A 17776-nucleotide genomic window follows, 5' to 3' on the forward strand; every position below is an offset into this window, starting at 1 on the left:
TTTTAATTTTTTTTTATATTATTAATTCTTTCTTTCTTTCGCTTTCTTTATATTCCTTTAATCAACACTTATTTTTAAACTAATTAATTTTTATATTGACATTTTCTTCATTTATTTTAAATTACTTTATTTATTAATCCTTTTTTATATTGTTTGTTTATTTTTTATATTCATTTATTCATTTATAGTCATTTATTTTCTTTATTTTCATTTATTATGTTTAATGAATTCCCAAATTATAATTTGTATGCGTGTACATTGAGTTGGCCAGTTTTAGACATTGACATAGTTTGTCAATGGCAACACAGTTGTGTTGATGGTCTTATTTGGGTATGAGTTACTCAGCTTTGAAAAGAAACGGCCCAACAAATGTGACATCTTTGGCAAGTGGCAACATAAAGCGCATCAAGCAGTCACGGCTTTAATCCAGGGATTAAAACAGCATTAAACTTGTCAAAAAAAAAAAAGCATTTTTAAAGTCTGTAAACTTACGTAAGCCTTGATTGCTCTAGATTAGGCAAAGAAAGATGTGTCCTATGGTACACCTTGTCTTTTTTGGGAATATTCAGTCCTAGAAAATGGGTTAAGATGGCTTGACTTATCAACGTCGAGCTGCTTTTAAATTTTGGAAGTAATGTGACTGACATGGTATGTCTGAATAATATGCCAATCTTTGTGGATTTGCTAGCACAAGCACTCAACGCTTGATTGAGAGGTGGAAAATAGCCGTTTACAGAATAAAAGCAGGTATTGCAATGAACAATTCATCCTTTGTGCGGTGTAAACGGACACATTCCTGTCTCATGCCCTGCCCTAAAGGAGTTAACATTAGTCAAGAGAAGCATTTCGTATTTAGTTTTATTAGCTTTTAGTTTTTATTGTTATTTATCATTATCATTATTATTATCATTGCCATTACATCAGGTAATGACCTTGGCAAAATTTTGAACAGAAGTATGGAATGAAAGAATAAAAATAAAGGATGGTACTTTGGATCATAGCATTACCAGAGATGTTGGCTCAAGTGCCTGGAAGACTAGGATCAGGAAATATTCAGCTGCAGATTAGTATCATAGTGTGTGATTCCAAAGTAAACTCTGAAAATGATTAATGATGTTTAAGATTATGATGAATGTAAAGTAGGATGCAAGAGAAGAACTTAAGTTCAAAAACATAAGACTCCAGTTATCACGTTATTATACAGAGAAATGTTATTAAGCCTCAAGGTTTGTATTTCCATCTTTTGTTTCATGCAAATTGGTGGAAAAATCTAAAAGTCTCCACATTTTTGCTTTCTCATTTAAAGCAGAAATCTCTCTGGTTCCCTTTTCTGTTGTGCAAGTCATTGCGCTCTCTCTGTAGTCAACGCTGGTGCCACTTGTCTGCATGACCTTTAGATATGTACTATATACAAGTAGGGCTCAACAATAAGTATATATTTTTTCCTAGTCAGGCCAGCAGTTACAATATGTGCAGCCCTGCCAGTATTTTCACAGGCCCCACCATATAAAAATTATTCACTTTATATTTAGAAACGTGTGTCTGATATATGTACATTTTATTTATTTTTTTATTTTTTTTTTATTTTATTGCTTATTACACAGCTACTTGCCAAATAAATGAACAATAAATACAGATTTGAGTAAAAACTTTATTATTTAAGAGTGCCTCTTATACAAGAGACTTTTACAGATATGTAGTAAATTAGTTGCCTTGGACAACAGTCAGTTTTGTGAGAATTATGGATAAATCAGACCAATCAGAATAATTTCAAAACTGTAATAATTTTAATTTGTTTGCTGTTTCAAGACTGCCACAAGTCTTTATCCTCCTCTAAAGCTCATCTATGTTAGCCAGCTAGATAGCATTACATATTTAATTCAGAATTTGCAACAGCAATGTTCAATACTACACAAAAAAATTCATAAAAGCAAATGGCTAAGGAAGGGACTGTCACTTGATTGGACAAGTGACAGTCAGTCTGAGATTGTGAGCTGGATTGTTTTAGACAGGTTAGTGGATGGCATATAATGACAACACAAACATTTGGCAAAAAAATTATATGGTAATGAATTTGGTCTGCAGAGAGACCTACTAGACACCAGAGTATATAATTACAACTATTTATAGCTTGGAAGCATTCATCATCTTCTCTCAAAATAAACAAGCAGGTCAAGCACTCATATTTGATATTTTTATGTTAATCGGAAGCACGTTGTGCTCATTGCTTTTAACAAAACTGAGGTGGATGCTCAGCGATGCAGATCTTGGCATATCATGTGCATTGTCAGTGTTTCAACAGTCTGTAGGCTTCTTGACGTACAGATAAGCGCACACAATAGCTCACATCATTCTTTCGAGCTCCTAAATGACAGCACCTGTCAACTGTGATGACTCATGTGCTGTGTGTGTCAGAGAGTTGGTTCAGTCAGAGACCACTCACATGTGGTAGTTGTTGGTTGCTGTCAGCACAAGGTTAACTGTCAGTGTCAACTGTCAGGAGTTGAACAGAACCTTGTGTGTGACTGCGCTGTTCTCAAGCAAATGAAATAGCATGATGAAAATGTGTGGCCGGATTATATGGATTGCACTATACTCTTCCTTTAGAAGTGTTTGCACAAAGCCCAGACCTGAACACCTTAGGGATGAATTTTGAAAGCCTACTGTTAGCCAGACCCAACGTCAGCGTCTGACCTCACTGATGCTCCACTCTCTGAATGGATTCAAATCCAAAAGTCATGTTCCAAAATCTAATGGAAGACCTTCCTGGAAGAGATTTGAAATTAAATGTTAAACAAAACACAAGCATTGGTGAGGTCAGGCACTGATGATGGGTGATGGGGTCTGGCCTGCTCTTCCAATTCATCCAAGTGGTTTTTAAAGGGGGTTCAGTTCTAGACTTTGCTGGCTGGTGAAGCTCTTCCACACCAGATGTAATTATTTAAAGGGGTGGTTTATTGCGATTTCACTTTTTAAACGTTAGTTAGTATGTAATGTTGCTGTTGTAAACAGTATCTGCAAAGTTACGAAGCTGAAAGCTCAATGCAAACGGAGATATCGTCTTTTAAAATTCTGGCAGTTTAATACCTACAAAAACGGTTGGTAGGGACTACAACGAGTTACTTCCCGGTTTCGTGACATAAACCAAACCCCGCCCTCGGGAAAAGTCAGCAAAAAAAGGCAAAGGGGGCGAGGCCATGCTGCGCTGCTTTAGAGAAGAGGAAGAGAAAACTAGAGGTGCACGTAAAAATCTATTCATATATGTCTTCTAACGATTCTAACGGATTCCCAAGTTTCAAAATCAATGTTCTAAAGCAGCGGTTCTTAATACTGTTCCTCGTGTCCCCCTACTCTGCACATGCTCTGCATCTCTCTCTCTCTCGCTCTCTCATTCAGCTCAGCTCCAACAATGAAGCTATGAGAAGCGTTAAACATGGACGCAAGTGCAGTTGCCGTACTGTATTAAAGCTTTAATCAGGATAAAACCGTATATTAAAAGCTAACATAAGCAGTAGCATCTACAAATAACAGCATATCTAAAAGTATGAGACAACAACAAACAAAAAACATAGGCCTACCATTAAAAGCCGTGCTTGCACAGGTTCTGCACAATACTCTTCAGTAATATCCTCTGCTTCTCAATCGGGCTCAAACTGATAAGCGATATTAACGACGATGTTGTTTACAATACAACCGGAGCACATGCCGCTGAGGTGAGGGGCGGGACGTTTAGATGCGCACTAGATTACTACTGAAAACTCTTTTAGTTTAGCTCTTTTAGTTAGAGCTAACCAATCAGAGACCATCGCCTATTTCTGAGGGCGGGGCTTCATAAAAGCAGGAAATGATCAGCGCGTTTCTCAGAGAAGGGACAGAGCGGTGTGGAATAAAGGTAAGTTATGTGAAAAATAATGCTTTTTTTTTTTAAAACGAAGCATTAACACATGTTAGACTGCACCCCATAAACACAATCAAGCCTAGAAAAAAAAAACCGTGAACTACCCCTTTAATTAAAAGAAAAGAACAAACAGAAAAAAAACAAGAAACAACAAACAACAAAGAAAAAACAACAATAAAGTTTTATTTTGTAAAGATTTGTTTTGTTTTGTAAAGTTTGGTTTTATGTGTGTGTGTTTGTTTTGTTTTTTTATTGTTTAGTTTATTTTTTATTTTTTGTTTGTGTTTAGCTATTTTCTTAGGTAAAAAGTAAATACATTCTAAATATATAAATAGATTTAAAAAAATATAAATAATTAAAAAATTAAAAAATATATATTTATGTTTTTATTTTAATTTAATTAATTTAATTATAAGCTCCTTTAATTATAATTAATAATACATTAAAATTAATAAAATAAATTTATTTAAAAAAATGTTACTAGAAAATGAAATTAACAAATCTTTAGTTTTCAATTAATTATTCGTTTAACTTAGTTTATTCATTTTTTTAAGTTAAGATTAATTCAAATTATTAAATAAAATAAAAAGATCTCTAAATTGGAGTCAATAAAGGGGGTTCCTGAGCCCTACTGATGGAGCTGTGGGGCTACACGAAACGAAAAAGGTTGAGAAATGTTGTCTTCTGGATACATAAGATGTGTTAAAAATAGAGCTTTGTTTTTACAAGGATGGAGACAGTTTAAGGACATCTGTAACAGGCTAAATGATTCCCTAATTATTCGCAGTCATGGTTTCTCCCCTCCCTCCGCTCTCACACACACAAGCGTCTATGAGCTCTGCGATTGCTACAGACAACTTGCGCCTGGGGCAACCCCAACCGTAGCCCATAATGATCCAGGCTGTTGCCATGTTTACATGTGTGTTTATGTTTGAGGGAAGGAGTGAATGATGAGGTGAGCGTGTCTGGTTGAGCAGGCAGAAGAGCGAGGGAAGTTGGTGTCATCTCAAGCATAGATTTAATTAGCTGATGAATTCCAATCCTGACGTGCCGAAGCCGTGAGGAGTGTAGGAGTATTATCGACAGAGGAGGCCAGCTCTATTAGGTAGAGCCGAAAGAGAGAGGGTGTTCGCTTGTGCACGAGTCGCCCTGGGCCACGGGGATTTTCCCGATGTCAGACATAAATCCTACCCCCCTGACAGTTCCAAGTTGCTGTGGAAACACGAAGAAATTGCTTTTACAGCACAATTTTCTACGAGTCTCCCGCTCACTTCGGATAACGTGTAAAATGCGGCCGAGCTTACATAAACAACAAAATCCCGGTAATTTCCACGTCTTTTCTTAGCCTGCAAATGCATAGAGGGAGCAATTTGGAGTTCGCAGCACACTTACTTGCATCAACGCAATGGCTACTGCTACTAGTAACAGCTGGAAAGAGCAAATTACGGTATCGGTGTTCCTCTAATAGCACTATTTTGGCATTTTCATGACATTTGAAATCCGCATCCTGGCTGTTTGTTTGGAGAAAACAATGCCCAAGAAATTAAAATTGCTTGCGGCGTGGCAAGATGCCGTGAAAGCTCTCCACACAATCTGAAGACATAAATCTACTTGTACCTGACAGAAACATGTCTCTCTTAGTTCGAACTGGTATGATTGAATGTTTTGGCTCACATTTAAGAGCATGTTTGCACAGTCCAAAAAACTTCAAGCTAATTATCCCAGCAACGGTAATGATAGCTATTGGACGAGCGCCAAGCAACACAACTAAAGGCAATCCGTTGCTGCATTATAAGGATTATTTTGAATGTGCTGCGAATTTGCGTTGCGAAGACACTTAAATATCATTTCAGTCTCATGATAATCAGCTGTCAGACGCTTTTGTTTTCTCTCTGAGGTGTGGTTACAGATGCGCACTAGGGTATTTCGGAACTAATTCAGTTCGTGCCTGTTGCCGAGTGTTTGTCTCGATGGAAAAAACGTGTAGGTGCGATTCTGAGAAGCGTATGTCAAATTTTAGGAACAGGTTAGATGAGTTGTCTCTCTCTCTCTTTCTCCTGCTCAGTTCCTGTCTGTCTTTCTGTTTCTTGCTTTCTCTCCCTATCTTTAACATCTCAGTTTCAGTCAGGGATTCCCCGGCTCGCTCGTGTTTGGGAATTGAGTATGTCTGAACTCGTTAAATTAGAGCAGAGACCTTCTTTCTCAAAAACACTGTGCAGTATTTCAGTTGCATGATGTAGCACCTCAAACTATTTGCAATGTTAAAGGAATAGTTCATCCAAATATTAACATTTATTTACTCACCTTTATTCTGTATACTGTATGACTGAAATTTTGATGAGTGTACCTTTTTCCATATAAATACAATTAATTTAAAGTTTTCAAAAGGATGCAAAGGCACAATGAAAGTGTGATAGAAGTTCATATGAGTCTGTGCGCTAAATTCATCTTCTAAAGTCGTAGGATAACTATTAGGGCTGGGTTTTGACACAAATTTCACGATTCGATTCTCATTCACAAGCTTTCGATTCGATTGCCGATTCGATTCAATATTGATTATTTTGGATAGGGTAAACGTACCTATTAAGCTCACGTACCCATTAAGCACACTTCCATTTTTGAACTCCGATTATAAAAAGAAAAATTTGTTTATTATCCTACTTGATGTCTTAACCAATTGATGTGTTTGCTACTACATACCTCCTGTAATTTCAAGTCATTCAGATAATTATACACTGAGATATGGGTCTCCATGTGTTGACACTGTCTGGCGGCCATTTTTAAACCTGTCTGAAAACTTTCACCAAAAGAGGAGCCCTTTAAATGTGCATTTTTTTAGATGTTTAAGCCTTTATTTTGGGTAAGATTCACTACTTACTGTAAAATTAAGAGATTAATGTTCAGACTTTTGCATAGTATAACCTGGAACTTGGAAGTGGGAAATAATTACAGTTAGATCCAAAAGATAGTTTTAGCAACATAGCGCAGATGCTACAAAACACAGTTAGCTGACTAGCTGTATAAGATTGTGTGCTACGCTAATATATTACTTCACAGGCATTACTGGCTTGTACTTTTAAATCCATAATATTATAAATTGACAGTTTATTGCTGGTCAGTGGTTTTATACTGCTGTAATTTTTAAAGATTTCATATTATTCAGGTGAGCTTAAAGCGTACACTACTATGAAAATCACACAGTTTCAGTGTGACATCAATAAGAAAAAGTATAATTTCATAGATATTGTTAATAATAGTTGTTCATATTAAAATATTTGTGAACTTAATACATGACCTAGATTATGTATTTAGCAAAATCTTGTCATTTTAATAATTATTACATGAAATGTATTAAAAATTGTTGCTGCTCCAATTAAGCTCAGTGTGCTCTCTTTAAGCTCTTCCACATTGAACGTCTATGTAAATACTTCATAAACAGTCTTTAAATATTAACTGATGGTCGTCACTTTAAGTTGATCTCAATAAAACGATTAATAACTTATTTTAACAGCTTTAAGATGACAAAATCGAGACATAACTATAGTTTATGCCTAAAGATGAAAGAGGCATGTCTTCCATTCAAAGAAGGAGCCAACAGAAACCTGTAGTATCTGTCCAGGAAAAAGGCAACTAAAGGCTGGAATTTTAAAATGTGAACAGATTTTTAAAAGACTAGGCTTCATACACTTACCTACTTTGTAAATAGTTTGTTTTTTGGGTACAAAAATGTACTCATTAAGCATAGCCAGACCTTTTGCATTTAATGATGTATATCTTAATTCAAATGCTTTTGTCATTTAAAATAAAATTACATTTTTGTGAGAGAGATTAATATTTTATTTTAATATAACTTCTTGTACTGAAACCAATATCTTGTGCACTAAAATGACTCAATGTAGATTTTGGTGAGCTTAATAGGTACATTTACCCTATATATCAGGTACAGTACATGCCTTATTTTCTCAAGGAAAAAACATCTCAACTAATGCTGTAAAATATACATGAGAGTCAGTTGGTACAACATTACTATAATATTGTTTTTACAATAATAAAGTTACAGTTACATATTAATATTTCTACTTCAGTTCGTTTTTTGAAATATAAACATTTAAATGGTGGCTGTCATAAAAACTTGATGGATTTTCTGAGGTAAATGTGACGTTACGTGACACATTGTTTACAAGCCATTATATTGGCATCTTTGCACGACTGAAACACAGATTGAGCGTTTACATGAGACAGGATACAGATTGTAAAGTTGTACTCTTTCTTTTAACTTACCTTCGGATGTTTAGTCATGTTTATTTTGTGCTATAACTAGTATTAATTCCGTAAAAATGAGAATCGATTAATATCGAGATATCGATATTTTTTACCCAACCCTAATAACTATTTATTAGGAACAGGCTGAAAAAAAATTTTTCACTGAAAATCTTGACATCCATGCTTGTTCTCTTTCCCGCATTCATGAGAGAAGTAACAATGACTGATTTGTGAACAAATTGTTCTTTTAAGTCTAATCTTTTTAGTGAATCAGTTAACAAAATCCTTTAAGGTTCAGATTTTCTGTTGATAGTCAGTTTTGTTTGTATAATAGTTTGAAATACACTGCAAAATCAAGCTAGAGATAATGCAACATTGTTAGATAATACTGTGTTGTTGCTCTTTTGATGGCTTGCAAATTATATGCAACGAATACAGTTATCCATATACAACATTTAGCTGTCGTTTGATGCTCTGTGTTTTCCAGTAACAGCAGAGCATGCAGCTCTATGCAAACAAAGACACTTGATATCAACCAAAAAGAAGATTCCTGCTCTCAGTTTAGAGCGTTTTGCACTGAGTTTTATTACCAGGCAGTTACTTGTTTTCATATTTCCTTAAATTATGTTTATGTTGGCAACTTCTTGGCTTATGTTATTGAGTTATGTCATAAGACTGAATTGCATTTAGCCATTTACTTGTATACTTTTACATTTAAGTCTTACGCATAAATGCCTTGTGTTTGTCAGATCTCCTTTGACCTGGCTGAGTACACCGCAGACGTTGACGGGCTGGGGACCCTACGGCTGCTGGATGCAGTGAAGACCTGCGGTTTAACTGACACCGTCCGCTTCTACCAGGCCTCCACCAGCGAACTCTACGGGAAAGTACAGGAAATTCCCCAGAAGGAGACCACACCATTTTACCCACGTTCTCCTTATGGTCAGCACGCACACATCTAAAAACATGCTGTGTCTTTATATTTTTACGTTGTTATATTAATAATAAATAAATACACATATATATCTTATTTTCTTCGCAGGTGCTGCTAAACTCTATGCATACTGGATAGTGGTAAACTTCAGGGAAGCCTATAACCTCTTTGCTGTGAATGGGATCTTGTTCAATCATGAGAGTCCTAGAAGAGGTCAGACACACCACACACAAGATGAAAAAAACTTTTTACTGTTTTAGTTTGTTTGGTTCTTAGAACTAGTGCAGGAATACTGAGATTACTTCACTTGGGGTCCACTTTCTAATAAACGTATACGCTTGATGTGGTTTCATTTTCATTTGGTTTTGAAAAATGTGCAGTAACCAACAGTCACTTCTATGCGGTAGACCTCATATTTTCATCAAAACATTTTCTGGTCAGACTTAACTCAACCTTGTTTTTAAAATTTCATATCAAAATGATATTAATGAACAGTGGGAGTTTAAAAATGTAAGTCTTGCATACAGATGTATTAATAATTCTTGAATGTTTCCAGTATGTTACAGGTTCAACCCAAAAATCAAAGTTCTGTCTCCATTTACTCACACTCATGTCGAATGTATGACACAAAAAATATATTTTTATGAATTCTTTTTTTTTTTCATTTTTGGGTGAACTGTTTATTTAACTCTACCCTATGTTCAAAAGTTTAGAATCAGTGAGATTTTATGTTTTTGAAAGAAGTCTCTTATGCTCACCAAGGCTGCATTTATTTGATCAAAAATACAGTAAAAACATTTGGTTCTTCTTCTTCTAGTGCAGAGCTACTGAGATTACTTTGCTTAGGGGTCACTTTCTGGTAAAAGTACGCCTTATGTGGTTTCATTTTCATTTGGTTTTGAAAAATGTGCAGTAACCAACAGCCACTGCTATGTGTTAGACCTCATAATTTCTGTCACCTCATTCATCAAAACGGGCATAAGTTCTGGTCAGGTTTAACAACTCAACCTCCTTTTTAATTTTCATAACAAAATAAGAGTAATGAATAGTGGGAGTTTAAAAATGTAAGTCTTGCATACAAATGCATTTATAATTCTTAAATGCTTCCAGTATGTTACAGGTACACTCAAAAATCTAAATTCTGTCATAATTTACTCACCCTCATGTCGAATGTTTGAATTTATTAGGTATTTTTAAGAATTGTAATTCTTGTTAAACTATCCCTTTAACATCTCAACTACCCTACCATTCAAAAGTTTGGGGTCAGTAAGATTTTTTTTTATGTTTTTGTAAGAAGTCTCTTATTCTCAACAAGGCTGCATTTATTTAATAATTTAATTTAATAATTTAATTTAATTAATTAATAATAATGGAGTAATGGCTTCAGCTAACTTTAAATGACTTTTTAAAATATAATAAAAATATTCTTTTAAATTGTAACATCATAATATTACTGTATTTACTGTATTTTTGATGACATCAATGAATTAAATAATAAATAAATAAATTTGATCAAAAATACAGTAAATACAGTAATATTATGATGTTACAATTTAAAAGAATATTTTTATTATATTTTAAAAAGTCATTTAAAGTTAGCTGAAGCCATTACTCCAGTCTTCAGTGTCACGTGATCCTTTAGAAAATGTTGATTTGCTGCTCAGGAAACATTTCTTATTATTAATGTTGAAATATAGATGGCTAAATGAAGTGTGGAAATCATGACACAGTGTTTTTTTAGGATTATTTGATTGACAGATTTATTTAATGCAGAGCAACATTTTTTTAAATAAGTCTTTTGTAGCAATATAAATGTTGCTCTTATAAATATAAATGTCATTATAAAAGTTTCAATTTCTCTCAAAACAAAACCTTACTGACCCCAAACTTTTCAACGTGATGCAAAAAAAATAATAATAAAAAATAAATCTACGTAATGTAGCACTCACTACACATGCAAATATGTATTTTAAAGAACCAAATTTCAACTCATTTGTAGACTCATTAACAACCAAAGGATTACTGTAAAGCAAATTCATCAGTCATTTTTAGGCGTGAAGCTTTCATAGTTTGCTTAAATGACAAATATTTGCTACTAGATGGAACCTCTGGACTGGAGTGTGAATATTCCTCAAACAGTCTGTCAGTGCCTTGATGGCAATCTTGGCGCAACAGAACTGTTTACGTTACAAGTGCGTGGCGTGACACAGCAACTAGATCACTCCCATTATAAGCGCTTAAAGTGTAGATATTTTCAGTGATTGTAATGGGAGTGACAGTTTTGTGGTGTCACGTGATTAAATATAGTTTAATTTAATTTCTTAATCAGACAGAATCGGACTTATCTAGACATCAAGATGGCTCACTGGGTTATGAGACATACAATAACAGCTCTGCAGACTACACTAAAGGAAGTGATGCAAGAGTCCAGAGAGCATGTTGCATGTGTGGCCAGACCCATTGTGATTGGTTTACGGGGGAGTATCATGACACAACATTTGGTAAAGGGTGCAGCCATGACATCTTCTCAACAACAAGAGTGTTGTTCTGTGCCCCCACCCACAATTCCAGAGCACAGGAAGAGCGGTGATGTCATTAGTGGCGTGGATTTTTAAGCGGGTGACACAAACATGGCCAACTAGACAGTCTAAGTGTGTGTATAAGTTGAAGGAAGACGAGGAAAGAAGGGAGTACAGGGCTGGAGTAGGGTTAGATAGCTAGACAGGGAGAGAGATGGATGGGATAGTGTGAAAAAAGCCAACTTCATTTCCTGTCTGATCTCAGTGGTAGCCTCCCCTCATTGGGCGGGCCAGCGATGATGAGTTAATCTAGTTTGGAATTCACTTCGGAATTTCAGCCGGTGTCCACTTTCACCAATAAACAAACTCGCTCCGAAAGAGTTTACGAAATATGAGAAGAGAAAAATAATCTGTTACAAATCTGCCACAGAGACGTCTGGGGTGTGTGCGCATGTGAAAGCAGTTACACTTTGACACCTATTCAGGTTCGTACGTCTAATAACAGTGTGTAGTTGTAGACGAGAGAAACGGTCGTGCCAGTCAATCAGACGACATCTGAGGGCTCCTCCATTACACACTCATCTCTCGTCTTTTTGTTCGTTCACGTTCCCTCTTTCCTGTTGAAAGACGAGCGTTTTAAGAAGTTAAACCTCTCCAGGTGAGAAGGGCTGCACCTGTATGAAGGTGTCGATGGACCTCTCACCTATCGCAGACGCACACACGCACATGTGCACACTGCTGGAGGAGCCATGAGATGTTTTGCTCTTTCACTCCTCGTCTACCCGCCTCACACACCTGTGTTTGTGTTGTCATGTTGTCATGGCAACAAAGAAGGGAAGTGAATGAGATGCTCCTTTAATGTCTCAAATTAAACCTCACTCCTCACCTTGTATCTCTCTAGCATTATATAAAATAACTTTCATATTATATATTGTACTAAAGGAGACCTATTATGCCCCTTTTACAATATGTAATATAAGTATCAGGTGTCCCCAAATTGTGTCTGTGAAGTTTCAGCTCGAAATACCCCACAGGTCATTTATTATATCATTTTGAAAATGCCTTTTTTGAGTGGAAGCAGAAACACACTGTTTTCATGCATGTCTCTTTAAATGCAAATGACCTGCTGCTCCCCCCTCCTTTTCCAGAATAGGGCTGTACAGCTCGTTCCTCAGATACTCTGCTAAAAAAAACATCTGTTTAGTTTTGATGATCATGTCTATCGCGCTGAAATCATGCGTTTTAAACCATATTAGTTTAAACTTCTGATATACGGTTTCCTGAGCGCACACATCCGAAGCACGCGTACAGAAAGCGGCTGTCACGAGGCATGTGAGTACTAAACTAAGTTCTCTTTCATGTCTTATTGCACTTAAAAAGAAATTGCATGTTTATATTAGATCTGTGTGCCAGCAGTGTAGTGTTATCAAAAGTATTGACCGCGATACCCGTTGGTACTGTAATTTTAAAAACATCAGTTTCCCGCTAACATTTGAGCGATGTTAAGTGGATTCCTAAACAGCGCTGATTGACCAGTGTTCACACGCTCAACAGATATGACTGTGATTGGCTTCAATGATCATTGCTTCACGCTCTTCACCGAGCGGAGTGCGTGAACACTATGGCAAATCAGCGGTGTTTAAGAATCCACTTAACATCGCTCAAATGTTAGCCGGAAATGGACGTTTTTAAAATTAGAGTACCGACTGGTATTGCGGTCAGTACTTTTGACAACACTACAGCAGTGTAATATACATTAAATAAATCAATAAATCCACTGCTCTCTTGTCTCCTCTGAGGCTGTACTCCTCACCTTGTATCTCTCTAGCTTTCTGCTTCTCACTCTCTGTCTGTCCGACACACACTCCCACATGCACTCCCAAAAGCTGACATGGTTCGTTACTTGGGGCTCAACAATAAGGATTTTTTTCTAAATGCCTAGTTGGGGAAGTAGTTGAGATTTCTACATAACCTGCCAATATTTTCCACAGGCGTCTTAGATAATTAGTTGTATTATATTATACATTTTATTTTATAAAAATATATATAAAAAATAAAAAAGGCAAAACCCTTTATTATTTGCAATTATTTGCAACATAATTAGTCATTTGTTTATTTATTATTAATTTATTTATTTAACATCCGAAGCACGCGTACAGAAAGCGGCTGTCACGAGGCATGTGAGTACTAAACTAAGTTCTCTTTCATGTCTTATTGCACTTAAAAAGAAATTGCATGTTTATATTAGATCTGTGTGCCAGCAGTGTAGTGTTATCAAAAGTATTGACCGCGATACCCGTTGGTACTGTAATTTTAAAAACATCAGTTTCCCGCTAACATTTGAGCGATGTTAAGTGGATTCCTAAACAGCGCTGATTGACCAGTGTTCACACGCTCAACAGATATGACTGTGATTGGCTTCAATGATCATTGCTTCACGCTCTTCACCGAGCGGAGTGCGTGAACACTATGGCAAATCAGCGGTGTTTAAGAATCCACTTAACATCGCTCAAATGTTAGCCGGAAATGGACGTTTTTAAAATTAGAGTACCGACTGGTATTGCGGTCAGTACTTTTGACAACACTACAGCAGTGTAATATACATTAAATAAATCAATAAATCCACTGCTCTCTTGTCTCCTCTGAGGCTGTGCTCCTCAGTGCAGCCAAAGACAGAACAGTTAGCATGCTTTGCTCAAACTTTCGCCATGGTGTTAGAACTAGTACACTGATGTCGCTATTTCACGTTTTCTGGGTTGGTAGGTGCACCAGGGACCCGTTATAGCACTTAAACACAGAAATTATATGATATCAGATTTTCATGATATGTACCCTTTAAGAATGTAATTATATATTTTACATTCATAATTTTTGACGTTTCTAAATGTTAATTTCATATTAATATTAATGTTAATTTCATATTAATATTATCATGCATTTTTTCACAAATATAAATGTATTTTTTCATTAAATGTACATTTTTCTTTACAAAGAAAATTAAGAATAGTATCTGGAAGTTACATATTATATAGTTTTCTGTATGTAACTATAATAAAAAACTCATTACATATTATATAGTTTTCTGTATGTAACTATAATAAAAACTCATTACATATTATATAGTTTTCTGTATGTAACTATAATAAAAAACTCATAAGATATAGCACTGACCCAATAAGACAACTGACAGTTTAGTCAGCTGGGCCAAAACTCATAACGGCCTCCGGGTCAGCGGGCCAACCATATTATTGAGCGCTCTAACTGTTTTTCTGGTTTGACATTGCAGCTTTGCCAGTTCTGAAAGAGAGCAGGGTGCTGCTGTGTGTTTTTGTCATTCATTTAAATGAACGTGGCAATCCGATGGTTGCGTGTACATCTGCATGAATGTGTGTTCAGACATATGTCAAGAAACAGGAACAGGGCCTTGTACTGACAGTCGTTTTTTTTCACGTGCTGGAAATATCTAAGTGTCAGTGACTGATAGACCAGACATCTTGACTGCACTTTATTTCCACCTGGTTTGGCAGGGCGTCTTTCCATCCATTAGAAATTTCACCTAGATACTCAACGTTACCCTCGCTCATTACTCTTAAAATGTGCATTGACAGCGCCCGGGCACCTTCCGCTGCCAACACGCACACCTGCAGGTCTGCTGCGATCCCGTCCGCATAATCACGGTCTAAACCTGCCCTAAACTGGGTTGTTTTAGACTTGATGAGAGCGAGCTGCGGTCGACTCCCTGCGACTCTGCTCCTCGTCATGGCTTCCCACCGTGTGCTAAGAGACGGCCTAATTACACTCCGACTGGAAACAGGAGCCGGTGTGCGGAAATGGCATGTCTTGGACTTTTAAACACACTTGCGCACAGACGCATAGCCCCCCCATTATTGTGGACCACGGTTTGGTCAATCGGCTTCGATTTACTTTTTTCCTCTCTTTTTTTCAAACGAGTGAGTAGAAATCAGATCCTCGGGTCCCCCCCTGTGGTTTGTCTGTGACGATGGATTGACCCGGCTGTTTACAGTGTGGTATTTTAAACCGTTCTTCTCGTGCCAAGCTCACGCACCTGGTCATGAGCTGCGTTTAGTACGGATTAGAAAGAGCCCTTTGTGATAGCAGCAAGCCTGCACACGGGGGGCCCATGACGGTCATCCTGTAAGTGGAAAGAGTTTGTCCACTTATGATTTATTTTTTTTTACATTTCATTTCAGGTTACACTGCAGATCAAGGCTCAGCAATAAAGGTGACCTGCTGGCCTAGGGCCACTGTTTTGGATCATGCTACAGCATATCTTACTTATTTTTTTTCAATCATGTACAATAATTTTTATGCCTGGAAAACATAAACATATGGTTTTCTATGATATTTAATTGCGAATTCTGCTTATTAGTAAAAACTATATTGCTGCTTTTTGGTAAAGACAACTTAACATTTGATTAAAATGGTGAAAATGTGAAAAAAGTTTAGTAACTAATAATATTTTTCAAATGTACACTTTTACGCATTTGGCTGATTTTTAATCGGTTAAATCTTTCCCTGAGAATCAAACCAATGACCTTGGCGTCGCTTGGGCCCATTGTCTACTGTTTGAATGCTTTTAAATAATTAAAGAAATGTACATTTATGCAGTTGACAAGTGCTTTTATTAAAGAAGTGACTTGCACTTTATTTAAATCATATTTAAATTATATCAGTTCATGCATGTTCCTGGGAATCAAACCTTGGCAAATGTGTGTTTTGGCCATGATCTACAGTTTAAGCTACAGGAATGCTTATAAATGTGTTTCAATCATTTTCAAATAAATGTACATTTATACATTTGGCAGACGGTTTTATTCAAAGTGAGTTATAAACATGTCATCAGTTCATGTATTCTTTGGGAATCGAACCCGTGACCATTTGCCGTTTAAGCTATGGGAACTAAATATTAAACCTTACAGCAATTGTATATTTCTGTTATATTTACAGTTATAAATGTAAACATGACATTATAAATTCATGGGCGCAGAGCAAGTAGAAATCTAGCCTTACTGGGCAAGCAGAAAAAAGTTTAAGAAAGGTTTAAGACCGCCCCAATTTTGTAGTTGACTTTTGTTGTGCAATTATAGGACATGATCTTCCCGGCATTGCTGATTCTCTCCAGGCAGCTTTTATGGCCAAAATCACACACACATGTAGGCTTCAGCCCAAGTCAAGAGCGTAATAGTGGTCGTTAACTTATACACTTAAAGTAAGTGTGTTCCTGCTCTGACCCGGGCCTGATATTATAGGCGGTGGAGGTTTTCGTCTAGAACTCCCACCTCTGTCTGATTCAAGCTATAGCACAACCCAGCAGGACATGAGAGCGTCCAAGTTTTCCCACAGATGAAGCATGTGTGTGTGTGCGTGTGTGTCTGGCAGCTCAGTAGGACTTTGGACGGGCTTACAGATTCTCTGGGGTGGTCCAGTGACTTGACAAGAGTCTGATTTTATCCCTGTGTGTGACTGTTAGTGTGTTTCTGCCTGTGTGTGTGCGAGAAGGACATATTGACGGCCATAGTTCTCAATTCGCTTTGGCCGAAACGCAAATTTGCACTGACATGTATGGGGGGGAGTGGGATCAAAAATTAATGAAATGGACAGGTACAAGAAAAGAATAAAGCATGAAAAAAAACTAAATGAGAGTGAAAAAGAATGACAAGGCAGAATTAATGCTTCATACTAATTTTTCAAATCTGTGTGTACATGTTTTTCCAGGTTCGAATTTTGTAACTAGGAAGATCAGTCGCTCTGTGGCGAAGATCCATCTTGGGCAGTTGCAGTGCTTCAGTCTGGGCAATCTAGACTCCAAGAGAGACTGGGGCCATGCCAAAGATTATGTGGAGGTACTTGAACACACTCACACATTTTGGTTCAATTCTGTTGAGGACGTACATATACACATACACTGTTTTCTTCTATGGTACATGGTGTACCAACCCATTGCCACGTTGTCTCTATGAACGCTACATTGAAATTTCAGCCCTGTATTTTGTTTTAAAATGTCAGGCCACTTTCAGAACTCTGAAACATCTACACCAAAGCTGGTTTAGAATCACTTTCATTTAAACTAATCAATTATTTTAACTTAATATTGATGATCAACATACTCTTTTAGCATTAGTTTGAATTAAAAAAAATAAT

General features: G+C 36.5%; 1 protein-coding gene and 1 long non-coding RNA gene across 6 annotated transcripts in view; one reads left to right on the top strand and one right to left on the bottom strand.

The window, feature by feature from the left end:
• Nucleotides 1-17776, top strand: part of LOC107659207 (GDP-mannose 4,6 dehydratase) — a 74856-nt gene that overhangs the window by 21332 nt on the left and 35748 nt on the right. For all 5 annotated transcript variants that reach the window (XM_016448068.1, XM_016448069.1, XM_016448071.1 and 2 more), the window contains 3 exons: nucleotides 8911-9103; nucleotides 9204-9308; nucleotides 17351-17478. In XM_016448068.1, coding sequence (XP_016303554.1) covers nucleotides 8911-9103; nucleotides 9204-9308; nucleotides 17351-17478 — 426 coding nt within the window. The remainder of the gene's footprint in view (nucleotides 1-8910; nucleotides 9104-9203; nucleotides 9309-17350; nucleotides 17479-17776) is intronic.
• LOC107659209 (uncharacterized) lies at nucleotides 12429-13493 on the bottom strand. The gene is made up of 2 exons (XR_001630886.1): nucleotides 13428-13493; nucleotides 12429-12500 (listed from the first exon to the last, which is right to left on the bottom strand). It is a non-coding gene; the product is annotated as an uncharacterized LOC107659209 (long non-coding RNA).

This window comes from Sinocyclocheilus anshuiensis, unplaced genomic scaffold (assembly GCF_001515605.1).
Source record: "Sinocyclocheilus anshuiensis isolate Anshui unplaced genomic scaffold, SAMN03320099.WGS_v1.1 scaffold423, whole genome shotgun sequence".
Classification (NCBI taxonomy): Eukaryota; Metazoa; Chordata; class Actinopteri; order Cypriniformes; family Cyprinidae; genus Sinocyclocheilus; species Sinocyclocheilus anshuiensis.